The sequence below is a fragment of the Xiphias gladius genome, chromosome 8 (genome assembly GCF_016859285.1).
Source record: "Xiphias gladius isolate SHS-SW01 ecotype Sanya breed wild chromosome 8, ASM1685928v1, whole genome shotgun sequence".
Classification (NCBI taxonomy): Eukaryota; Metazoa; Chordata; class Actinopteri; order Istiophoriformes; family Xiphiidae; genus Xiphias; species Xiphias gladius.
In genome coordinates, this window is record NC_053407.1 from 20,271,375 (window position 1) to 20,298,774 (window position 27,400).

Genomic DNA, 27,400 nt, shown 5'->3' on the forward strand with positions numbered 1-27,400 from the left:
AGTATAGCACATAAATACATAAAAACACAATGCTATTACTTGAAACAGTTTGACCTGGTATGCTAGTCACAACAGTACGATATATTTTGGATCTACATCAGAGGGAATGAATAGCTCAACTTACCATTCCTCTAAAAATGTCAAGGACACAACTTACCAATGTAATATCTTGACTAATTTACGTCAGAGAACCAGGAGGATGAAAGAGCCATTTCTTTGCCTCCCTTCTGCTGCCCATCCCCCTGAAACTGCCAAACTCTCCTAAAATAACCTGCTTTAGAGACCTTTGAACATTTCAAAAGGCTGATGATTTGAGGCCTGTAGTATCGACGGAAATGGAATGACATTTTTCTTGAACTCCATAATTACCATGCTAGTTATGACAGAGCAGTAGGTTGGGGCACACAATGTCACTCAGGAGAGTTACATCTAATTAAACACTGGAAAAAGGATAATTACTACTTTTCAGGAGTATGGGAGACCTCACCCATGTTTCATGTTCCCTATCTGAACTGAAAGCTCACCCAAGTAACAAGCACATCTGCCTACAGCGCTGGACTCACATGTGTGAACCCCCAATCACTGTGACCTCAGGACCACTCCCTTCTAGGGCAGGACTCAACATAGTCATTTGATACAATATGGACCACCTTTGGAGGAGACTTACAGTAAGTCTCTTGTTCGACTCAAAATTATGTTTCATGTTAAATTCAGTCTTTTTGACTGGCCTTAGATGCTGAAGCATACGAGTTGGCATTGCTGGCACAGCTCTAAAACTGAGCTGGGATGACACATACCTGAGGGCAGAAGTATTGGAGGTAAAACATGTTTTGAACAAATTAACTCGACATGGTCATGATGAAAACTGTCAAGTGTTGGGTTATGTCTGTTTAAAGCGCAGAGTTTAACTACTTTATAAATTATAAAAATAGTAATTTTTGGCTAATGCATCCATTCGCCCCCATTAACATCTTTATATATCAGTTCTGCATTCTTGTTGGTGGCAGCGTGCTACAGCGTTTGAGTTATTTCTTTTGGTGGATCATATCGCATACATGGCATCAATACACAAATGTCACTTAAATAGATAAAAAATAAGACGCCAAGAGAAAGATCAACCATTGAAAATCATTTATCTAATATTGAACAGGTTCCCTGTTTGGTTCACAAGAACACCACATAATAGCAAATAATTCTATTTACATATATACAGGAAGTAGGATGCAGTGTTCATGACTGTTATTTTAAGTAGTTTTAAGGATATGGATAGGATAAGGATATAGGATATATACTAAGATATAGACTAAGGATATGGTGTATGTAAAAAACTGTGCTACATCACTAAAGAGGAACCAGGTCAGGATTTTTTCCCCCTGTGCACTTACATGCTCGACTTGTGACACTACCTTTACAGTAAAGTTCAGATAATTAAATACCTCCTGTAAGATCACTTGGGCTAAAGTCCTGCCTAACAGTACACACACAACAAGGAGAGAACGATTCTTTTTTGAGTGATTTCACATGAGCATTTATCAACATTACATGTATTAATCTCAGAAGTGTAAATATTCAGTACAAAATAATTCTTATTCACTTTGGTAGAACCTCATGACTGATACCTCAAGGAAGAAGTCACTATGTCCCTGAAAAAATGTTTTGATTCAGCATTTCTTTTTGGGTAATCTAAATCTGAATATGATTGTTGGGAATGGCTGAGAGCATAAACTGACCTTGAGCAGTTTCCTCAGTATGCTGACCAAGAAAGCTGTCAGCAGTGTAAGAAAAGGTTCATTGTCACTCATCCAGCTTATCTTATTGCACCTGAATCTTACACAAAGCAAGTTTTTTTCCAATTAGTATATTCACTGGAAGGCTGTCAGAGAAGCATGCAAGAGCACAGATATCCAGGCTTCACTTGAGCATACATACACTTTGAGTTAACATCGACAGCATCAAACAGGAAGCAAATTATAGTTCAAACTCTTGGTCCTTGAGTGTGATTAAGAAATGGTGTCAAGATGCAACTTTTTATCTAACAGATAATACTAAATGCTGAATCTGGAAATCATGTACATTAACAAGATAATCAGATGTTTGAAATTACTCCATACTGTACATATGAAATCACAGAACTAAGTGTCACAAGAACGCAATGCACTACATACTGCTATCTCCTTTATAACAACAGCACTCAGAACTGCACAAAGGAGGAATGTGTCTCAAGAGGGGCTTGACCTCACAGCCCAGCGAAAGAGTATTTCACTTTCACTATGAGGTTACTCGTTCATGTTTCAGAGTCTGGAATGTGAGACTGTGCTCATCTGTTGAATACTGGGGGTTACAATAGGTTGGGTCCCATGGAAAAGGGTAGGGTGCATCCCCTGGGAAAGTAATGCTCCGAGCCCCAGTCAAATAATAATCCAAACCTTCAGACCCCACGTTTGTGATCTGTGCTCAGCTGTCCCCTCCCTGGAAGTATCACACAAGCAGCTCAGATTTTCTTTGGTTTACGGCCCAGGTGGTAGTAGTAAGCCATAGTGAGCAGCAGGAAGAGCACTTGACTGAGGAGCAGGAGCATGGCAGCATTAGGCAGGATCCCGATCTCCATTAAGGTGATGGATGTCACTGAAACCACAGAGCAACACTCAGTACTTAAAATATGTTGGTTTTTTGTTTTTGTTTTTTTTTAATCATAACTAAAAGGCACAGTGCACAAGTTTTGATCATATGAAAAGTGGATCTAAAAGGATGGGTTCACATTTTTCCTATTCTGTCCTAAAACATAATCACCCATAAGTACATCGAAAGTGAAGTCAGTTTATTTATAGAAAAAACAAATGTTGTCCAAAGTGATTTACAGAGAGATGAAATTATGAAAATATTGGATTGATGATTACAATCAAATAAAAACACAGAATAAAAGCACAGGAATGATCAAATAAAAACAAAACATAAGAGGATAAGTAAATTAGTAAAAGTATAGAAAATCCGGATAAAAATGATAAAAACACGACACGACATTGTTGCACAGATAATAAATAAATACAAACAAAAAAAAAAAAAGAGTCTGATCACTATTGATGACTATTAAAATGCAAAAGAAAAGAGATGGTTCTTAAGACAGGCTTTCTTCCCCTTCAATAGAGGGGGAAGAACTAATAGTGAGCAAACTATTCCACAATGTAGCACCAACAGCCGAAAATGCTCCATCACCTTTGGATTTGTGGGACAGGATTTGTGGAATGGAGAGCAGTAATTGGTTATCAGATGTGAGGGGTCTGGAGGTGGAATAGTATACAAGATAAAAGACACATCATCAGCTTGCGTCATCCATCTGTGCAGCTCTTATGTTATTAAACTGCAGCTCCGCAAGGTTTTTTTCTTTGCCAGACACACACAAACTTATAAGCTCCAAAAAGGAGGTGTGTTTGTGTGTGTTTTTTTCGTAAACGTTATACAAAAAAATGGCACATATGACGTAATGACGGCCATTCTGATTGGTTGGTTTGTAGATGTAGGTTGTAGCAGAAGTCACACTACGAGAATTTGATCCTAAATATCTGACCCTGTTCAAATTTTGCCGCAGGCTCTCTTTGGTTGCCAAAGTTTCAAAATGGCTGTTGGTGGATGTGTCTCACAGTGAAAACATGGACCACTGTCTTGAAGTGAAGACCACAGATTTGTTTCTCTTATGGCTGTCAACTTACATCTCTGACAGCCCAAACTCACACAGTGCAAAGGGGCCTTTAGATGAATCAATTGGGTATACAAAGTTACAGTCTTCTTAGTACAAAATTCCTCTTTGAATTTCCCTGGACAGTATCTCTAGCTTTAGTGGAGGGATAGTAACAGAGAGAGGGAATTCTGTACTAAAGACTAACTTTGGAAGAAACCCACCTGATTTGTGTAACTCAAAATGCCACAGCCTCATATTAGCTTCAGCCGAACTAAAGTAATATTTCCACAGAACCAGGACTGTGGAATTTGTCCACTATCACTTGTGTTGACATTGCTTTAGAAAGAGGTCTGTTCAGGTCCAGTGCAGACAGGAGGAATAGTTATACTGTGAAAATGTACATATGGGCATGTGTGTATTGTTTTAAGACTTGAAAAAGTGTGAACCAATCCTTAAATAAAATGCAAAGCTTTGAGTACACTTATTCAACACAAGAGGGCAGTATCAACACATACATACAAAATGCCCTGCCGAACTCAAATCTGACTGATGTTTTGTTTCAGTTCAACAAACTCAAGTTACCAAGTGTGATGGGGGACTCTGATAACATGATTCTCACAGTTAGGGGCAAAAAGACAACTAAACCTGTAAAATGATGTGCTGAAAAAGGGTAATCACCTAGAAACTGCACAGCAAAGTAGCAGCCTTCACTGAGCAGGGTCCACTGGATGATGATTTTCTCTGCTGTGTACAAACCGTTCCACATGATAAGGGCCAGACCTGGAAAGGCATGAAATAAAAGGGAATTTATAGGCTCAGGGGCATGGGAATGAAAACAGCTAAGACGACTCCTACACATTCAAAAGCAATTCCACCAACAAAACTATGAGAACAATTTACCTGCAGCTGTACTGTAATCTAAGACGTACCGACAGTGACAATTGGCCTATTGATTCTGCTGAATGCTCTGACTCATTGATTCTCATAAAAGCCTGTGCTAAATAATTTAATTCCCCACCATTATTCCAGTTAATTTTCCTGTATTTCACTCCACCCACCCACCCACATCCACATCCACATCCACATCCACATCCACACCCACACCCACATCCACATCCACACACACACACACACACACACACACACACACACACACACACGTGTGAGGCTAAGGAAATGAGCAGGGCTGATGGACTGTATCCTCTCCCTGCCAGGTTCCATCTGTGTGGCAGATGAGACCCCATCCGCCGCCCCCTTTACCGTTCCTTGTCTCGTCAGACATCACCCTTTTTCTTTGCTAATCCCCAAAGCCCTGCTGACATTTAAAATGAAGAAGCTAGTCTTTTGTTGTCCTTATGAGACAGAGTTGCTTCATTCATATCTTCCTCCACAGTACCATGTGTTTAAGGTTTTCTCTCTCTTCAAGTTATGCTGTGATCATGCAGAGGGTTATTTTTGATTTGTACAAATTTTTTATTGTTAACATTTATCAAGATATGCATACAGTATGTTAGACTACAGTATGTGGTTTGTCCTTAGTTTTCCCATAATTTCCTGTGAGGAGAGCATTTTAAATAGATGAAATATTTTATATATATAAAATGGTCGTTTTTTTCTTGCTTTCTCTGCTTACTTTCCCTTCAAGGACAACCTGTGTGCTACCTGCCTCTCTGTCCCAGGCACTGTAATCACTGAGTGACTGACTCACCAACTTGTCTGACAGCAGTCTAAAACTAAGGCCATTAAGGTAATCGCTTACATTTACAATATAATTGCTCTGTAACAGGGGAACAAAGCACAAATGCCTAATTACCTTGCATATTTATGAGCATCGCTCGTCCCCTTTGGATGCAAGGCATGGAAGAGCCAAAAAATAAAATAAATAAAAATAAATAAATAAGCTCAATTTCATGTGCAATTGCATGAATGATTTGCAAAATTTGAATGTGGAGTATGTAGAGTAATACACTGCCTCCTCTCAGATCAGGACCCCCCCCACACACACACACACACACACACACACACACACACACACACACACACAATACATACACTGTCCTGCCATCCCCCACTGTGTTCCCACCAGATTTAGACTTGATATATGAGGCCACAGAAACAGAGGCGACTGGGGCCGCTGCTGTGATTATTCTGGAGAAATGGTCTCTGTACCCCTGTCATGCCCTCATAGTGGACTGTAAATACACAAAACAGAATCAAATTATACAGCCTCTTTTTGTAGCCTCAAGGAAGGATTTTGCAGCATGAAGAGACCTTTCTGTACATCATCTGAATGCTTGTGTATGAATTGTAATCAACGCATTATCACGAGACTAGCATTATACCAGTGTATATTTTTAGCAAGTATATAAACATTAAAACACTGTCAGCATCATTGCAGCACTGTGAATGTACTGCTTCTTTATATGCAATATACTCACTGTACTGCAACTATACATGAGGAAACATGAATAGCTTTATGTATTTATTATCTGTGTCTTTCTTGCATTTCAGGAGTGAAGACGTACTAAGCAGTGCTCCTCCATAAAGGCGAACGGAGATGCTAGTCGTGGAGAGCTCCTCCTCAAAAAAAACCTCATATAGCTGGTTGGGAAACACCAGGGCCTGTGTAGGAAAACAAAAGCACAACACGGCTCTGTCATATCAACACAACAGCATTCTGTCGTCCCCAAACGCCCCCATAATGGCCCCAAAATGTAGCAGTATTGACAAAGTCTTCCTGTGAGTTACAGTCACTGTGCAAGCCCTGAACACTGAGGATATTGAGCATTTAGGTTATATGGCCGACGAAGACAAAGCTGTTTCTTCAGACGTCCTTCACTATACTACTGGGTTTATAACATGGTTTTTCCTATTTCTAAGAAGAGTGCTTTCTCTCTCTCCAAATTCTGCAAAATCTTTTATTGAGAGAATTGAATGAGGACTTTTAAAGTTATGAAGGTGAAACAACTTCTTCACTTTGTTGATAATTTAAGCAACCACTTACCATCAGGGCCATAACTGTAAAACCCACCGCTGAGAGGAGTAGCCACACCCTAAGAAGAAAGACATTACATGACATACGATATCCTTCCTGCAGCCACTACTGATTGTACATTTGTTTTCTCAGAGTTTACAAGATGTTGAGCTTCACTGGAAGTTATGCACACATGACCGCACATATTCTGCTGTGTTAATTGTGAGATGTTCTGAGCATCTGAAATCTCACCTCAGCCCGATGGGGTCTCGCACTGCAAACTTCATCTCATTTCCAAGCATCTGACTGATCTGTGAGCAAACAAGGCACGACAAAAGAAAAAAGGAAATGAGTTATGAGAAGGGAAATGTAACAGCGATCGTGTAATCTTATCAGATATCTATTATGACAACCTTCAACAAAGCACCACATAACCAAGAATAAAGCGCTCTCCATGGACATGTATTTATTGTTGCCGACACATCTTCAGCAAGCTACTGGAAAGAAGCACATTAAACAAAGCGATGGAGAAAAAAGAAAAGACGAGTGTCAGGGAAGGACCTATTAGGATGTTAATTGGAGACTGTAAATGTCTTCACCTCTTTAATCACCCCCTGAAGATTAAGAGGGTATGTCATAACAACATCTTGTAGTGAATTCTGGATGAATAACCAACTACCAAGTTTATGGCAGAAGAAAATGCAATAATCGGTTTATAATCCTGAAAGCCCTAAACCAATAGTGGGAGATCATTTTGACAAACTGAAAGCTGAATACAAATGACTGATAACAGTTAATATTTCATGAAATGCTAGACAGAGAGAATGTTATCATACTGCAATATTGAAAAGACACACCCCAGTGCTTCCCTCATAATATCTGAAGCATCTGTTATCACAGATGCTAGAAGATGCTGGAATGCTAATGATTGGCAACTTGATTTTTCTAGCTATGCTCCATGAAGCACTAATATATTCACATGGACCTCTCCCAAAAACACAAATTTAGAGCATCCAAATACACACTGTGGCTCAATTTCTGTTCAGTATTATATTACCAGCATGGTAAACATTAATAACATCAATAACTGTATAAGGGCTGGTATGATTTATGAACGAAAAATGCCAAACATTTGCTGGTTCCAGCTTAAAAAAATGTAAGGATTTGCTGCTTTTGTCTGTTTTATATCATTGTCAACTTGTTTAAGACTGTTGGGTCAGACAAAACAAGCAATCTGAAGACATTACCTCAAGCTATTGGAAACTATGCTGAGCATTTTTCAAGATTTTCATTTTGAAGACTATATAGTCAAGTGGTTAATCAAAAGTTTGATGTCCACAGCATAGGATGTATATCTGTATATGCAATGTATGTCTGTAAAACCATGGAAAATAACAAAGGAGATGGTTCAGAGGGAGAGCATTTAGCATGTTAGTGGGGGATACAGGCTTAGAAATGCTGACAAATTCAGATTCATACTTCAAATACACAAGGACAGGGAAGTAAACAAACAGTCACAGACAAACCACGCAGAGGGCAAGTGGAAAACATAAACCCAGTTTTCCGCCTGAACAGACAGTAACCCACAGAGAAATTACAATTGTTGGCTGGATGTGAAGTTGAATTCTTTCATCCAAAGCCTGTGGGTCCTGTCATTCCCCTAAAATAAATTATTTCTCCTCATCATTAATCATTTCTTCCCTCAAAAACTGTTCTTGTGTTGCAGACACGGCATCACTGAAACCAAAAATACACCGAAGCATGAACCTCACTATCAATTGGAAAGTAGTTTTCTGCTCTATGAGCCTGTGAAGTGTCAGAGTGAATGAAACAAAACTATTCCTGTCATATACTTGAAACATCAAGACAAGGGTTTTCAAGGGTTTTGCCTTTTCTCATTTTGCACCATGTAAAGGAGACTAAGCAGAGCAGCTGGAACATTTTCAAAAACAACTGTATTTCATCTAGTTGTTCCATCAACTTATGTGATGAAATATGATCCCATGCATTTAAGAGAGGTTAAAGTCAAAACTATTATAAATTATGACTATAAGAATGGGACCCAATTTCACTGCGAAAGGAAACTAAAGACCATGATGTGATGGGAACAAACCAGCCGCGACGCCCATCAACATGTTGACATTCCGACTAATGAGCACTCAGCAGTCATTTCTTCATTATTACAGGACTACTCTGTACTCGTGGGTCAGACCACACCCCTCTTTGAACTATGCCTACACTTTGATCTCAACTACACAGGCACATGCCAAAGTACTCAAGGTGTCTCCAGGACCACATTTTGCCATGATCTCTCTCTCTCTCACCACATTTTGCCATGATCTCTCTCTCTCTCTCTCACCTCATTTTGCATGATCTCTCTCTCTCACCTCATTTTGCATGATCTCTCTCTCTCACCTCATTTTGCCACGATCTCTCTCTCTCTCACCACATTTTGCCACGATCTCTCTCTCTCTGTCACCACATTTTGCCATGATCTCTCTCTCTCTCTCTCCACATTTTGCCATGATCTCTCTCTCTCTCTCTCTCTACATTTTGCCATGATCTCTCTCTCTCTCTCTCTCTCTCTCCACATTTTGCCATGATCTCTCTCTCTCTCTCTCCACATTTTGCCATGATCTCTCTCTCTCTCTCACCTCATTTTGCCATGATCTCTCTCTCTCTCACCTCATTTTGCCATGATCTCTCTCTCTCTCACCTCATTTTGCCATGATCTCTCTCTCTCTCACCTCATTTTGCCATGATCTCTCTCTCTCTCTCTCTCACCACATTTTGCCACAATCTCTCTCTCTCTCACCACATTTTGCCACGATCTCTCTCGCTCACACACACACACACACACACACAAAAACAATACCAGACCATCTTGCAAGTCATTGCCATCATATGTGACTTTTTTTTTTTTTTGCAATCCATTATTTAATTAGTCTCTTGCAGAGGGCTGGGAGATAATACTATTTTAGAAATTTATGGATGTTCAGTGGCATCATATCATGCTGAAATTATCTTATCATGCTATTTTTTAAGCAAATTTCTATTATCCACATTACTTATTCCAAGCAAGATGTAAAAAAAAACAAAAAAAAAACAAAAACCTAACAAAATGAGTTGTTGAAAGTTTTGTTTTACACATAAGAGTTTACACTTATGTAATGGATGACAGTGGAACATAGTTTATAACTTTGTACATCAGTTTGATACTAATGTGTGAAAGGTGATTCTGTATACATTTACCATATTGTGATGTATATTGATATAGGAAAAGACCCTTATTAAAGATGTGATAATAATCACTTCCCTACTCTCACAGCACATCAAGTGTTATATGCATTACTCCAGTGCAGTGAAACATATGCTATGATTACACATTTAAAAGAAAATAGATGAAGATACTCATGCATGTGTGCATTTGCAGTAAACTTTAATGGAAACACACACAAAATGAGCAATGCCAATGGACCACAAAGCCTCTTTTTAGATAGCTTTCTAGAACTTGCATTTTATGATGTCAGAAAAGCAAGAGAGGAAGTCATCGAATGATTTAATGTGTCTTATACAAAATGGAGGAAAAAAAAAAAAGCTACCCTTGTGTTACTGATTTTTTTTTTTAGATTCTTAAACATTTCCTCTCACCCATAGCTGCTGCTAGCTTTGATCTCAAATCAGAACCCTTAAGAAAAGACTCCCTTAGAGCTAAAAATATCAAGATAAAGAGTTGTAGACTAGACCCATTACATCCCTCCTTGCACTGCCGCTGAACTGCCTGTACATGAATCCGCCTGTGCCAGCTGTGAATCACGTGACCAGGCGAATCAGCCTTCCTGTGCCATGGTTTCATGGGCTGTGTTTGACAGGAACACATAAATATTCATGACTAACATGAGAAATATTCAAAGGTAACTGATGGCACAGGGCTGGCTTGGGATAGAATAGAGTGGAAGGGAGTTGTTGAGAGGGAGAAACAGGAAAAGGAAGAAACACACAATGCTGTTTGCAGAGAGAGACGCTTAACCACAGCTGCTATGGACTGGCTTTGTCATCACTCACTTAGTCAGCCACCTTCAGTAAAACAAAGTGCAAGTTTTCAGTCAAAGATCATGAAAAATATTCAGGAGAAGTATAATCTGTTATCCCACAACCTAAATTTTTTTCCATTTCTCATCTGATGGATGTTGTCAGTTTCATATTAAGTAGATTGTAAATCACCATTTCATGTCTCACTCATATTCCTCTGGGACACAAAATATTCACAAAACATTGCTGTATGTCTTATTTATGAAAGCCTGAGCTCTCGCCTTCAGAGCTTGGTTATTGCTACATGACCTTGTCACTAAAGTAGTGTACCAGTGGATTCAAGAAGCTGTCAGTAACACCATGGGCTAAAAACGTAATGTAGCACAGCTGCACTCAAATACAGTACAGTGGCACAAATACAAACCTTCTCTCTTACTGGAGTATAGGTAATAGGAACTGTATTCTTATCTCTAAGCAGTAACAGAAGCAGGAAGAGACAGTTAGTGGACCACAGGAGCACTTCCCTCCTTTGTTTACAGGGACAAGTCAGCTGTTTCCCAATCCAAACCAATTCTTGCTATGCAGCTAACCTTACTTTTAGATCCCATGGGCCTCTTTACTACAAACTTGTGGCAAGGATAAATGGAACAGCTCTAGTAACAGCACAATGCAGGAGAGCAAGTGAACAATTACACTGTAAGAGCAACAATTTAATTTCTAAATTAGGGTCAATGTCACGGTTAAATAGGGAAAGCCACATTTCAAAACAGCATGTACAATAGGCCACATTAGGCAAAGTATTTTCATACTGAACTGTGCCTTATTGTCATCATTATAGTAAGTTTTCTAACCTCAAAAATCTTTCTCAAATCAAATAAGTGTTATTGCCATGGATGTTCAGGGATTATGTTTTTCTTTCTCTTTATATGTATCTGTCTCCATCGATACGCTTTGTGAAAGGGATCTAAGCGGCAGATGTCTTGGTTAGGCTCCTTGTTAAAACATTAAGAGAGAAAACAAACCCTCAAGAGGGCTGAGAAAAGGGGGGCGACATCTCATCACAAGCTATCAGCCGCCACCGTATGCCTGATCCCTTCTGTTCTGTTCCCTGTTCCCACTTGCCTAATTAATATTTCAGTGAGGAACAGTTTGCTCTGTCTATGCTCATTCTAATGGTATCTGATTTAAAAAAAAACAAGCAAAAGCAAAACAAAAACAAAGCAGTGGTATCTTGATAATTGATCAGCCTGAAACAAAACCAGAAATTATTGTCAGCCTGCAACTGTGCTGCTTGACATTCATGATTATGACAAGTGTTGTAGTGTTTACCACCATGAACCAGCATGTGCGCTGTCGTGATTTGGTGTACACATCACTGCACACTGTCCATATGAATGTGCAAATACATAGGAGGCAGAAATACAACACACGAGATGCATGAAGCAGGGAGTCTCCCAGGGAAGCCAGTCACATCTCAGTGGAGCAGCAGGAGCTCATGGGATTAACTGATCTAGATTCACTGAAGCATAATTAGCAAATGCACACAATGGCACACTATGAGAGTGATGAGCCAATTAGCAGCCTGTTGTGGCTTTTAAAAGGAATCCATAGCTTTTCTCAGGGTTAATGAATGCATTTGTGTTTTAGTGCCTTTTTTTTAATACACTGCAGCAATATATCCATTTAACTGATGATGGTTTAACATGTGCTTTCATCTGTAACTAAGCTGTTTTTTGCACTAATGCACAAGCCATTTTCCCTTGTTGTTTGCATTACTGCCCATTACTGAATAAAAATAACTACTATATTCATGTGAAGTAATCTGACCTTCGAGCGGTGTACTTCACCATCATCATCCTCTCCGCCGACTCCAAGGATCTTCCGGCTCTTGAGACGGCTTATCAAGTCTGTCTGACTGTGCTTCTTCATCAGAGGAGGGTGAGGCTTAGACGCCATGGGGCACACACCTGACAAAAAAGTGGAAAGAGAGGCACACGTTGAGAGAAGTTGGGAAGGCAAGCATTGTGTGCACAGTAGTATTGTTGGAGGGGATAAATTAGTAAATGAAATAGAGGAAGTGTGGGAAAGAAGACGGGAAAAAAGGAAAATTTCAAGACGTTACTTTTGAGTTTCCATTATGTAAAAAATATATCAGAGTTTTTCTTCTGTTAATACCCTTCTCTCCGAAGAAGACACCTCTCTACAGCACAGGCAGGAAGAGGTATCTACGAATCTACAAATAATCCCCTTGAGGACTTGACTTATGCAACACAATTACATAACGCGTGTCCAGCGAATAGAAACAACCCATAAAAACCTTCCTTTTAAGTCAGTCTGGAAGCAGGAGTCAGATTTCCTGTAGGTCTGCCTGGAGGCCAACTGGCGCAGGTGCCTGCTCAAAGATCCAATGCATCTGATAGTGACTTAGGCCTTTGCTTCACACACGTACACACCCACACGTAAATGGAACTAGGGTTGTTTGAAGACTGAGGGCAACACTGTCCATATTGATCAAGTTCTACTGACAGCATGTGAATCAGCAAGTGGAAGGTGGATTTGATGTCAGCTTGTATTGTCTACACGACATATGCCCTAACCTTGGCTACAGACACATTTATGTCTCACTTGAAATTGCTCCTCAATGGCCTTTTACTTCAAAAATGATTTCATCATCTACTTTCTTCTCATTTTTGTCAGTTTCTTGCTTTAAGCTCTCAGCATGACTTATTTTTATCCCCACTGTTGTGATTAAAACAGACTAAAACTACACTGGTGCTCAGCTTGCTGGCTCTGTTAGTTTCTAAAGCGATAAGAATGCATTTCATAACCAAGAAATTGTGAAAAAAAACCTCTGGTTGTGCTTTGTAAGTCGGAAAGTTTGAAACATTTTTTAAACCTTAACAATAAGGCTGTAATTCCAGTATTATTAACTGTTAGTGCATAAAACTATAAACAATTATAAATAAACATTTATTTGCAATTCATTCGTAATATAACTTTGTTCATGAAAAGTCCGTGTGGATTCAAAGGGCAAAAGCAACAGTCAAATCCAGAGAGATAATCATCAACTTAATAATGTAACATCCAACCTACTTGGTTCAACTGAAGGCAAAAAAGCATATGCAAACAAGTGTGCACGCACGCACGTACGCACAGACAGACAGACAGACAGTGGGATGGCTTGTATAAAAATTGATGGCTTCTCCACACGGCAGTTCTCTAGAGGAGTAAAACAAGAGCAATTATTGAACCATTCTGCTAAGGATGAGGACAGCCCCTATAACAGAGAGCTCTGTCCCAGTGCAACCAGGAAACAACACAAATTGCTCATTTTTCCCCCAAATTGGAAGTGAATCATTGCAGTTATATGGCACAAGGTAAGCATCAAGTAAATATGAAGAAATACTGTTGTTTTCTTACACAGCTGCACAGCTAGGCTGCACATGAGAACAGATTATAAACAAATAAAGTGAGTGGATAATATCATAAACACCTATTCATGCTAAAACACTCCAATACAAAAGACCAGCCACACATTTTCCAGGATATATTCCATTTTAGTGACAGCTCAGTCAGACAGTAGTTGATTTAATTACATTTGAATTTATGAGGCCGTATAGTTTTTATTGGATGTTTTATTGGAATTTGTTTTGAACCAATAAATCGACTGTCTTTAACTAATCATAATTTCTCCAAATGATTTATACCTTTGGGATTTTGGACTGCTGGTGAGACAAAATTAATAACTGGAGGACATCACAGATAAAATGATTAATGAATTACATGAAAACAACATTGATAATGTAAATAAACATAGGCTGTAGCCATACTTGGGCAGCATTATATTTTAAGGTCTTCCTAATACTTTATTCTTCTATCATCCACTTCCTGCCACCCCATATGTGTTTGGGAGGGACAGACAGGTGGAAAGTCTGCTAATCTGAGTGCATCTTTTTACAAATATAGACATAAATATTGTAATTTCTGTTCCAATTTTTTAAACAAGTTACACCATATTGCCAGAAATACATTATGCAACTTTTAACTCTAGTAGATCCATGATCTCTGGTAGTACCAGGTTTTATTTGATATCTTAAAAAAACCAACGCACTTTGTAACAACGCTGAAGTTTTTTTTCACCTACAATTATCTCAACATCTTTCCTCTTCTTTGCTAATTGTAAAATTTGATGGAAAAATCCATGAGAATCTTGTTTGTTTTTTTATGCTCAGTTAAACAGTGCATGCTCAGAATGATTATGATGAGACATTTGCTTCAGGCGAAATTATGTCAATTGTCAGATGAAATAGACTGTTATATCAGTCACAAAAGGCAAACTTTACTCATTTTCAAGCAGTAAAATCAAGTGTACCATGGTGGGCCCAGTTTGCTTTATTACACTTCCTTTGCAATATGATTATTGCATATGCATACATTGCTATATCAAGGCTAAAATGATATATTGTTCAGCCTTATTGTTTACCTTCAAATCAATACTAATTTAATTCAGAAAAGTGACCAACTGTATTCAACAACTTCCCTTCTTTCATCGCCACATCTCTGGGCTGTCTGAGGCACAGAGACCAGATGCACTGCATGACATCCCTATAAATGATGCAAAACTGCAGCTATGACATTGTGGCCCTTGAATGTTGATCTGCTCCATCACCATGACCCCATCAAAATCTGTGATAAAGCAGTAAATAAGACACACCTCAGTGCTTCAGGTATTGTTAAATAAACATTTCTCTCACATGCTAAAATACCGTTGCATGTCTCTCCCTTTGAATTTCCCTACCAGTGCTCCTTGACTTGCCGAAGTAATGCTGAGGCAGTTGCCTAGCAACTGCCAATGGACCAATTGCTTTTTCATTATTGAAAGCACCTTTCTTGATTGAAACCACCTTTGATGATGAAGTCTCTCCGGAGAACAACTGGCACTCCACTGTCGTTCTCCTTGCTGTCATAAGGGACATTTTAGGATAAATTAAGAGACTTTGTTCTGTATTCAGTCAATTGGAGTAGACATGCTTTCCTAATGAGTGGCTTTTCAGAATAAAAGATGTGAAGAGGGGCTAACTTACCCTTTGAAGTTCAAAGGTAGATACATGTCTTAGTGATTACAAAAATTACAACTAATGTTTCAGAGATCTCACTACTTTAGCAGGCAACATAGATATTTTCTTGAGTTGTGAACCCAAAACACATCACACCTGGATGATGAAAGGAGGGGTCATATGTAAAGATGAGATAAAGGTATGACGTGTGTAAAACAATGAATTATTGAGTGAAGTGGAAGGGATGAATGAAGAGAAGCTGAATTTAAGAGTAGAAAAACTGAAATAGAAGTCAATTTTTAGGCAGCTGAGAATAAATTTCAGTCACAGAGGATGTATTGAGATGCTGTTGAGATGGAGTAGGTAAGTGTACAAAAGGACTAGGAACTATGTACAAGGGTGGTTGGAGAACCGTTGTTAGAGTACAGCTTTAAATGCTTTTCAACCCTATTGAAAAAAACCTTGAGATCTTTATCTGCATTGATACATAAAGGTGTTTTTTCCTCAGTGCGAACATAACTGGTCCTCTAACTTATAGCAGTTAAGCGCTCTACAACACTTCAGTAAGATGGTTGTTTGATGCATTAAATACATTTACAAAGGATTATAAATTATGTTTAATGTGGGTATGGGCTGTTTTTTTATACAAAATCTAAGAACATTTGAATTAAAGATGCATTGTTCCATTGCCAGGCAGAAATTAATTTGCAACTGTTTTCATAATAGAATAATTGTTTTAGTCACCTGTCATGCATAATGTGAGAATTTTTTGTTTTTCTCTGTTTTTTTAATCACTGTAAACTGAATATGTTGGTCAGATAAAACAAGACATTTTAAGTAGAAACTTTTGGCTTTCGGAAATATTTAAATTTTCACAGTATTCTAACATTTTATAGACAAAATAATCACAAGATTAAACTAATGAAAATTATTATCATTTGCACTCATAAATTAAAGGGTCTGAAGTATAAAACAAAATAAGCCCCTGCTGATAAGGCCAGAAGAATGCAAAGTGAAAGCATAATTTAAGACACTCAATACGAGAAGGACCTATTGTTTGAAACTACCATTATCTAGAAATACCTCCAGAACACTACTCAGCAAAATAAGCAACAGACAATTTAAACATTTTAAAATCAACTCGATGTTATAACAGTGATAACTTTCAGGAAGACATAAATATTCCAGGAGGTACTGTTTAATGAGGGAATGCTGTTTCTATTCGGGAAATACTACTTCCCCATTTTAAGTGTTTATTAGTTGAAAGAATTAAATTATATGGAAAATTAAAACCCCTCATGTCTTTGCAGAATAGCAATCCATTTACCTCCCTCGGGGACAAACAGAGATCAGGTTAGTCCACCTGGAGTGAAGAATGAACCCAAAGCTGGGAGTAAAGTAAAAGCAATAATATGTGTAACAAACAATACTATCTCTGTTCCTTCTGCAAGTTTGTGACAGAACATGCATACAACATAGGAGGAAGATATTGCGGGAAAGGTGAGAACTCCCTGAGAGATCTGTGGTTAGTGACTAGAAAGATGTTCTGTAAAAAATAATTGTATCATGCGAACAAAGCAGTGTGTGGGTGTAGAGGAGCAATTGTGAACAAATGTCTGAAGATTCTCAGTACCATGAGTAATTGTGATTGCAGTGTTTCCCCTAGAAATTTTTCAGGCCAGGTGGTACACACTTAAAAAAGCTAATCTTGGTGATAAACTCGACACGTCTTAAACTGCTTATTTTGTAGATAAAAAAAAGGCTTCTACTGTATGGTTTTGCCATTGTTGTATAAAATCAATTTCGCTATATATCTACACATTTTTTCAAACCCCGAATGAAGTAGGACAAAAATCACTAATGGGACGATAAAATGTGTGAATAGGCACTAGTGGGAGGGTTTTAATGTGTACTGTTGGGCATTAACAGTCAATTAAGACTGCAGGGGAGGAACAGGCCTATATATATATATATATATATATATATATATATATATATATATATATATATATATGTATATTTTTTGTATTAGTTAGTTTCACTGAAAGGTCTTCCAGCTGAATCGAGGTTGTTGAGTTAAATCGACAGGTCCGAAACAACCAGAACAGAATTGTACATGGTAAGTACTTGTTGCAGTCATATTGTAATTAACATTATTGTGAACACCTGCACAATCTATAATCAGCCCGTGTTTGTACTAAGATCAGAAACAATTCATTTCATGATGTCTTAAATGGTGCCTTTTTTCTTCCTGTGTCCTGTGAGATCACACATTTGACACATTCAGTTGACTGTGATATCAGTGCAGCTCAGTTCGGCACATTATATTGTGTAAGTGGAGACACTGATCCTGTAGAATTATCCAGCTATCCAGGACTGCTGTAATTAAAATTTCTTCAAATCAACTAAAGTGATGGTTTCCTTACCTGACAGGCTGGCTCTGATGTAGTGCAAATTACAAGTGAGGCTCAGTTGTAGCAAAAGGGCAGAGAAAACAGATGAACACAGAAAGCAGTGCTTACTGGTGATAAACAAAAGACAACGGAGAAGGCAGTGAATTCCTATCTTGAGTTAGAACAGGCCACCAATACATGCGTTGAAAACTGTACTGTATACAACACAGAGAAGATCTGTAAATGCAGGCGGTCTGAGGAGAACTGCTCCTCAGTTACTATCAATGGATTATTGTGCTGAGTCCAACAGATTAATACTGGTGAATCATCTGGCAACAGATAACATGGAATGAACTAATTCTAATGATTCCTGGGATTTGGAGTTTCCCTGCCTAATATGCAGTTATTACATCACACTGTACCAAGGGAATTTACCCTCTTGTTGACTGACTTACTCCATGTGATTATGTAAGCGTGTTGCTAGAGTGAAGATCTCTGGGGAATTTTAACAGTTGAAATCTGTTTAAAAACCTAGTTTCAAAATTACTGGTATCACAACAAAATGCTGTGAGATATCAACCAAAAATGTGGTTCTCTGAACAACAATTTCAAACACTGTCCTATGAACTCAGCTGTAAGGATTGTGGATAATGACAGAGTTGACAGTACAGCAGTCCAGCTGGGTGTCTGTTGACTCCCTGCCGGTCTCTTGTTCCACTGAAGGCAGCCCTCTATCCATCGTCCGTACATTACTACTACTCCTTCATAAATTAAGCACAAGTAGGAAAATAACAAATGGGAATAAACTATTTTTGCAATGCTGGTTTGAGCACTGTTGTGTTAACCTTTGCTTTTACTAAAAATAAGGTGCCAGGAGTAAAAAATGGTAAATCTGGCTAAAAGGGTAAATACTGTGTACTTTAATACTTTATTCAAATGTAATTTCCAGAAAATATACTTGTGTATATATGGTATGGTAGCTACATCGGTAAAAACTTTGAAAAAAAAAAAAAAAACCCCACAGCAAGTCACGACTTGTCATGATTTGACACTGCTTTGCAATCCTCATCTGCAATGCATGAACACAATGTTTAATTTAAATGGTGTATCAGAAAGACAGGTGGTTTATTTTTACCATCTGTTACATAGCACTCAAGTGGGGCACGGGACTGATGTGGGGGGGTTAGTATTATAAAGTCACTGCCAGTGATAATTTGCTGTTTCTATCTTTGGAGCCATCTTGACATGGCAGGCTCACTGTGAAGCCAACTCAGAAGTTACAAAAATGGGGTGAGGTAAAGCAGAGCTGACATTTAGTGCACATGCGCAGCTGGGAGGTGAATGATCTCCTCCAAGGAGCAAAAGCATCAGAGCTCCGCAGGGATCCATCACACATGGAGAAGAGGAGAAGAGAATGAGGCCCCACCTTCAAATGTACACTCCAACAAAGCTGACACAAAGCTTCAAAGCTCTGTCTCTGATGTACTGCAGTGAAAAACAGCCAACCAGTAATTATTACTATAGATATATATAATTATTATTTTACTGTTACACAGTGACTAACAGGGTTATTGCTGATTTGCTCAAGTCTGCAGTTGCATATTATTGCACTGTCATTATGATTTTAAGATGTGTGATAATTAAAATTGCATAGGACATGTTAAAAAGTAGATGTTCTGTTCGATTTTTATAATGAAACCTCAACTAAGGCTACAAAACTTTCACAGAGGATATAAAATAGTGCCATAGCTGGGGAATGCAAATACAACAGTCCTACCTTCATGAAGGTCATAATGTTCAGTTTTTAATTGAAAGTTTTATAGAGGCATTGATTCAATTTTATGATAATTTTGGAGGATACAGTTTGTGGTGCTGTTCAACTTTATTGCATTATACAGAGAGGTGTTTCTGTTATTTAGCCTATCTTCATTGTTATAAATGGGATTGAAAATATAATAGCAACACCTTTCAAAATAATCCTTAATCTAATAATAATAATCCTATCTGTTAGCATGTTCCAGAATTACCGTCTCAAACTCTCTTTTCTCCTCTTCTTTCCCTTGTCCTATGCAGGAGCACGAAGATCAACTGTTGCTAACTGGCTGGAATAGTGTTGTGTGGCTTGGTCTGAGCCACGTTTGTTTGTTTTCCATTTACAGAGCTAGGGCTGTGTAGGAACATCAGATTTTTTTTCAGTGCACACACAGTACGGACAGCTAGTGGACCATGAGGAGATATTCACTGAATTTGACAAAAAGTGTATTGGACTAGAATTGATTTCCTTTAAAGGTAGGATTTACCGCAGAACAGTGATATTAGTAAGTGTACAATGTTAAATATCTGCAGAGTTACATCAGAAGACACCGGTGGTGTAGTGGAGTCACAGGTAGTTAAAAATACCAGATGTCAAATGTTTTTTGTCCAGGGTAACTGTTAGCCAAGACTAATTAAATGATCTAATGAGACAGGCTTTAATGACGCATAACAAATGGTTATTAGTGGACAAAAGTCTGCACACCCAATTATTTTCCCCTCAAGACTGCTGGCATGTTATGGGAGATTTTTGAAAATCTGATGGGAAACCACACACCCTACACCACTCAAAACACAATCACACTCAACAGGTTATGTTACTTCACTTTGTGGATTAAACTGCTAGAATGCTGAACATTTTAGCTTTTTGGTCAAAAAGACTTATTACTTGCATACCCTTAAACACACACAGCAACAGACCCGGTGGAGCCTTTAAGAGTGCTGTTAATTTTGCTTGGGAGATTAAGAGAAGAATCATTATGTTTATGGGGTTGTGTTGTATCTACAAGTGTATATTGATAAGAGCTGTGAGGAATATTAGTAGATGTATAATCAGTAGATGGGTAATGCTCAGTAATAGCGGCATTTTGAGATCACAGCAGTGGTTAAGCAGTTAGACACTGGAGTTTATAAATGATGGCAACTATTCTCTGTTGTTACTGTTTCTCACCAGCAGAGAGGCGGAAAAAAAAAAAAAAAAAAAAAAAATAGGCATAATTGTATCAAATAAAATAATTGTATCAAATAATTTTGTGTTTTGTAGCTCCATGTGGATAGTGAGGTTAGAAACAGGATTCAAATATTGGTTTTATAGCAAGCGGAGCAGAAAATGTAGGCAAAACAATATTGGTCCTCTTTCTAACTCTTGTTTAACTCTATGCCATCTTTCTAACTTTCCTGTTTACATTCTTCTGCTTCTCCGATCTTGCTGACCATTGTGCTGAAGAACCAAAAAGGGAGTGTGATAATCTGCAATTACTTTACGTACAGTAGAGATGTTTCTCTGTTCCTAGGGAAACCCATGGGGCCGGGGACATTTACTTTCTTTCCATGTCAGTGAGTAACTGTTAAAGCAACTAAAACAGCTTTCTGCCTGATAACCTCCTGAAGCCCAGAGACTGTGAACACCAATAGAATAGAAATACTGTCTCTCACTGATTTTTGAATTCATACCATAATTAACATGTGAAAATAATTCTGCATGTGCTACCAAAGAAAGCTGTTTCTGATTGTAGATACTGTATACTCTCATTTGCACAAATCAAGAAGTGTCAGTTTCACAATAAATTAAACAATGTTAATTGCACAGAGGATTGATCCCTCAGGTGCCACATTATGACTATTTCAAGACCTCGACTTGGACCCTTCTTGCTCTTGCTGAAGTGCTAGCTGGTTGCTAGGCAGCCCTGTTGAATGATGAAGAGTACTCATTTGAGGGCTCAGTCTGCGTCACTAAGGATTTCTTCATGTGTAATTAATTGCTCAGTAAAGGTCAAAAACAAATTCTTAAACTATCTACCATGTTGCCATTTACTTTGGCATTTTTAAATGTTTTAATTTTTATCCTTTGTCATCTCACTTCTTCCCATGAACATGTGTAAGAGAGCTTGTCATATAATCCTGTGCTCATGAATCCAGACACGACAGCGGTAATGGATGCACACACACGTATGTTGGTTCACACAGCAATAAACACACTTCTATTGCCTATATAGTTCAAATGAGCCAGCAAGAGGAGTCCACAGTAACAGCCAACAACATCAACAGTAGTGTGTGCAGTTGCACGCCAGTTTTTCCATATTAGGCCAGATGCAAACTAGACCAGACACAACAACTTCCATTTGTTTTCCACACTTGAAGATTGGACAATAATGAGGACTCATTTATTACATGACAAGTGACTGTGTGTATATAACAAACGATCAGCTTTCAGAAAAAAAGAATGTTAGTTTTATATTTTAACGCTACAGCGATTACACAGAGGAGAATGTTTTCTTTTGAAAAAACACAGACTGGTGTTATTGATCCACCAAACACTGAAATTTCATTCATCGGGGTCATTTAATGGTAATAGCCTTGCAATCTGTTTCCAACTGAGATGTTAACGTACTTTTTACAGACTGATTTTTAAAATTGCCTGTTCCAACAACAAAGATTGATGATGCTGTCATTTTTTTTGGCAAATGGACAGTGTGAAAAATTACCTTGTTTTACAGCTCACACTGCAAGATCAATTAAGAAAATATCAAACAAAAATGGGACAGCAATTATCATGGAAGTGCTTCCTCTCTCAGAGTTTACAAGCAACAAAGGTGGGCAGTGACTTTGGCTGGATCAAGTAAATCATCTGAGATAGAGATATCTATCTATCGCTATCTCTCTCTCTCTCTCTCTCCATATACATACACACTATATAAATGCTGCGCACACGCACACACACACGCACGCACTCACACACGCACTCACACACGCACGCACACACGCACGCACACACGCACGCACACACGCACGCACACACGCACACCTTCTCAGCTTTAATGGCTTTAGAAATGGAAGGGTCCAAAATAGAGCAATAACCCTGAAATTAAAAAGCTGTCTGTTCATCATTCCATCATAAATTTCAAGTAGTATAGCAATGCCACACACTACTTCCCGTCTGCTGTGTGTTCAGAGTGTCTTTAGTTTGTTGTGCTGAATTTCTTGTGACTGTCTTACTTTGCAAAGCACAGTGGTTGGCTCAATGTCTGAAATCTGCAAAAGCGAACCAATTCTTTATCAATATGAAGACACTGCTGCCTTTGTTCTATAACTATGATACTTCATCAGTTTTGCTTGCTGGCATCCTTGTAGCTTGCTTGACTGACTCAGGACAGGCAGGACTACAGACACCTAATCATGACCAGAGCCTGGTATCAGTTGGAAAGCGTTCATATACAATACCTGACTTTTCTTGCATGGCTTAGTTTATGAAATATAAACATGTTTTAATCAGTTATGGTCAAATTATGTTTGTTTATGCTGAGTCTTAATCAAGAAAATGCATGGTGTGCATTCTTGAGGTATTGCTACCATTTACCTCACAACGAAAATCAAATAATAGTCTCTTTGATAACTTTCCAGAGTTGTAAAATCTTATCTCATGGCATTATAAACAGCAGCCTCAAACTCATAGACCACTCAAACCACCCTTCCTAGATCCTGTTTCATCATCTCACTGGTAGTTGAAAATAAACACCCCTGCCATTGCAGCCACTTATGTTGTTTTAACACAGTGATGTTCCTGTGTGAATACTCTAAGTGTTCAATACACGATACTTTTCAATTCTCAGTACTCTCTCAATTCTCAGTGCTCAAGTATTGAAATTCGATACCCAGCTCTAGTGCAAAAACATACACACAAATTCTTTTACTATTGTAGGTCAGGGTTAGAATGTCTTCTCTCAGGAGGTCTATTCTCTTGAGATAATCTTTGTCCCCAAGCTAACCCCCTGTCTAAAACAAGGAAACCTCATTTCAATATTTCATCAGAATGTCGTTGTTTATGTGTTACCTGGCTTGATGCAATCGAAGAAACACTTGAAACAATTCCCCCTATCAGTAAGCAGATCATCTTCCACAAACAGTGCAATACACACAGCTGCATCCATACCAACAGAGGCACATACCAATCTTGTTACTATTCAGACTCTGTGATTGGTTTGTCCATCACTGCAGACAGAGTGCAAATAATAAAGGTTCTCTGTGACAGAAAACCAATACTTTGAAACATTGCATGTTATAACCTTGCTGAAATCCAACCTTCTTATTGACTGTCTGCAGAAAGTATAAAACAATCTTTAAAAATGAAGTACCTCTAACAGCATGTCATTCAACATAATATTGTTTTAATTATAGGGATAACAGCAGTGATGTAGTCTGTAGTTTGTTGGTAGACAGCAAAGAATTGTGCAGAATAGTCAAGTGACAGACAACACAATTTCAGCCAATTTCTTTGAGAAATTATCACATCTTTTCTTGGAAGTTTTATGTCATTGTTCAGGAAGTGAAATTTGGCCTATAGCTGACCAGCAGTAGTGGACACAGCCCAATCTACAAGTAGACAGACAAACCTAAATTAAGTCTTTGTTTGTAAAGGCTACTGGATTTGGTCCAGACCAAAGCTTGCAGCAGAATTTTTTTTTTTTTCAAACACTTCAATACTTCCCCAAAGTCTGTCAAGGCATGTTTGTGTGTGTGTATACATGTGTGCAAAGCGTTTGATGGGAAATCACCCTTTTGCCCTGAACACATTCAAGCCTTATAAGACTGCCAGAAACAGCTCAGACAGCCTGTTACTTAAATTGTGGGCAGACTTTGCTCTGGGTAGTCTCTCTGAAGACCTGAAAGCTAATTAGGTAATTTTTCACTTTCACAGTGGGAAAAGTAAATAAAACTGTTGCTGAATAATGTGTTTGTGTTCATGTACTTGATGCTTGCTCTGAATATTCCCATAGGTAAAACTTTCCAGCTTACATCCAGAAGAAGGTTCCCTATAAAAGGGTCATTATTGCCAATTTTTTCCACAGTCTATACTGTTAACTCATCTTCAAATATGTCAAAGCCACCTCTTGGTAACTGTGAATACACCCACGCAGCTTGCTAATCAGGTTTTTACCCAGCACCTCAAATGCCATGAGGGCTAAGCTGAGTTTACACAGAAACAAATGAGGGAATCAACCTTAGCCAGCAGGAAATCAATGCCTGCACGGGACGGCTAATGTTCACGCACGATGAGGTAGTTATCTAATCAGGAAAAAGGTTTCATTTGTCTCCTGGCCTTATTAGCTTCAGTTTAATCCCTTGGCAGGAGTCTGGTTGTGACTGAATGATTTTAATCCATTTAGAAGAAAACCAAATTTCTCAATAGCGAGAAGCTGCTCACTTTTCTGCCTCATCAATGTCAGAAATCTTGTCAGGACCAGCAATCATCCAAACAAAATATCAACAGATCTAAAAATAAAACATTATTAGGGCTGAGCAATATAGTTGTAAGTACAACCCAACCGATACAGAATTCTTGGGGTTGATGCCGATTTTATAAATTCCAGTGTCATATCACAGTCTATACGTATGTAGGTAGTTAATGTATAATGGTCAGAAACAATAACTCATGATTTGTTGCTGCCGAGCCAAGGAAATAAACAGCACAGCTGGTGGAAATTTAGACTTTAAAATTTTAATTTTTGTAAATTGAACAACTGGAATTGTTCAGTTTGATTGTAAATACATGTAACTTAACTGTTAATTACACTCCTCTTAACGTTACCACGTATTGGCAGAATAAGCTGAGATGCTCACACATGGCTTCAACTCAACTGACAAGCTATGAAAGTAGCTACACGGTTATTTAGCCAGCTAATGTAGCAAACGAGTATGATAAGCATGAGTGACATGAGGGGTGTGTCACAGGAGAGTAAAAGATGGGGGCATTGTTTATTTACTTTCTAGCATTGCATCACATCTGCTAGGTAACAGCGCAGCGTGAAGTCAACCCTCAACAGACTCAACTCATGACCACACCGTCGTCATCTGAGCTGCAGAACAAATGGGAAGAGATTCTCCGATGTTTACCTTTCAATCTGCTACATTACTGACTGTACTTACAAACTATACCTGGGTAGCTACCTCGCTAACAAAGGAAATAGATGTGATAAGCATGAGTGACATGACAGTTTTCTGGGTCATGGTTATGTTAGTTATGTTGAAAAGGGAAAATGATGGGGTCATTTCTTAATAACTTTCCAGCAACGTATTTCTCAAACTAACAACTTACCCTGAAGACACCGCATGACTCCACACCACCGTGTGCTCACCTGTTGTGTGTACTCTGCCAAATGTGCTACAGACATTGCTAAGAGTAGTATAAACAGTGGAGTTGGAGCATGCTCTGATGGGCAAACTATGTGATGACACAATTTCTAAATTACCTCAAACATCTTTTTCTGCGCTATATCGCATATTGGCTGATAAAAATCAGCTAACGGTTAAAGCAGTCAGACTCTAGTTGTGAGAATTACTGTAATTATAAAATATTTTCTCAAATATGCAGTATATTTACTACAATATGGCAAATAACACTGTTAAAACAATGTTCCACCATTAAACAAAACTTTTAACTGATCTAATACAAAAAAACTTAAATAACTCAGTTTGTTTTTGACTGTTATTTGCTAACACTCATTAATTTGATTAATAGTGTAACTGTTCAACTGTCAAACAACACAATATGATCATATAAGCATATAAGTGTATAAAGTAAGTATCTAAACTATAATACTGACTTCTTGCCCAGACCTAAAGATGCAATATACAGACTAATGCCTCGACCTACCATAAAAGAGCTAAAACGTCAGCCAGCAGAATACCTTAGTCAACATTTATTTTGAGCAGCAATAAAGACAAAAATAGTATGTGATGGGCCATGCAATTCCAAAAAATTTCTTAAGATTTGTTTCCCCTCAGGTGAGGGTGGTGAGCAGACTTGAGTTTTGTGTCTGATCTGCACTGCAACAGTGTGTGTGTGTTATTTTTATTCATTCATCAATTTTATTGATCAATCACCTGCTGAGCTGAATCAGACAGCTGTATCTCACCTTGATATCAATGTATTTACTGGTATAGCCTGACTGATAGAGGATTTTAGACACTGATACCAATACCAATATTTGGGAATTTGAAAAACTATGATAACTATACATCGGTCCACAGTGATTTTATTTAACATTAACACAAAAGACAAACAATCTTGATATGGGTCGCTCAGATTTTTTTTTTTTTTTTTTTTTTTTTTTTTAAATTGTGACCTACAAACCTACTGATCGGGATATTTTACAGTTGAAAAATCAACTTGATGCTCTCTGGTGGAGAAACTATGTGAGGGAAACTCGTAACTTTAACAACAATTATTTAATGCAGT

The 27,400-nt window shown here is 38.2% G+C and overlaps 1 protein-coding gene across 3 annotated transcripts in view; it reads right to left on the minus strand.

Moving 5' to 3' along the window:
* Positions 1-1,512: 1,512 nt before the first annotated feature.
* The window catches only part of tp53i11b (tumor protein p53 inducible protein 11b), a 32,515-nt gene continuing 6,627 nt past the window's right edge, over positions 1,513-27,400 (minus strand). For 2 of the 3 annotated variants that reach the window (XM_040133970.1, XM_040133969.1), the window contains 6 exons: positions 12,510-12,649; positions 6,903-6,961; positions 6,681-6,729; positions 6,202-6,298; positions 4,355-4,456; positions 2,492-2,625 (listed from right to left, as the gene is read on the minus strand). In XM_040133970.1, the coding sequence (XP_039989904.1) occupies positions 2,492-2,625; positions 4,355-4,456; positions 6,202-6,298; positions 6,681-6,729; positions 6,903-6,961; positions 12,510-12,638 (570 nt within the window). In that variant the 5' untranslated portion in view covers positions 12,639-12,649. Of the gene's footprint in view, positions 2,626-4,354; positions 4,457-6,201; positions 6,299-6,680; positions 6,730-6,902; positions 6,962-12,509; positions 12,650-27,400 lie in introns of all 3 variants that reach the window. The other variant, XM_040133968.1, reaches the window with a different exon arrangement.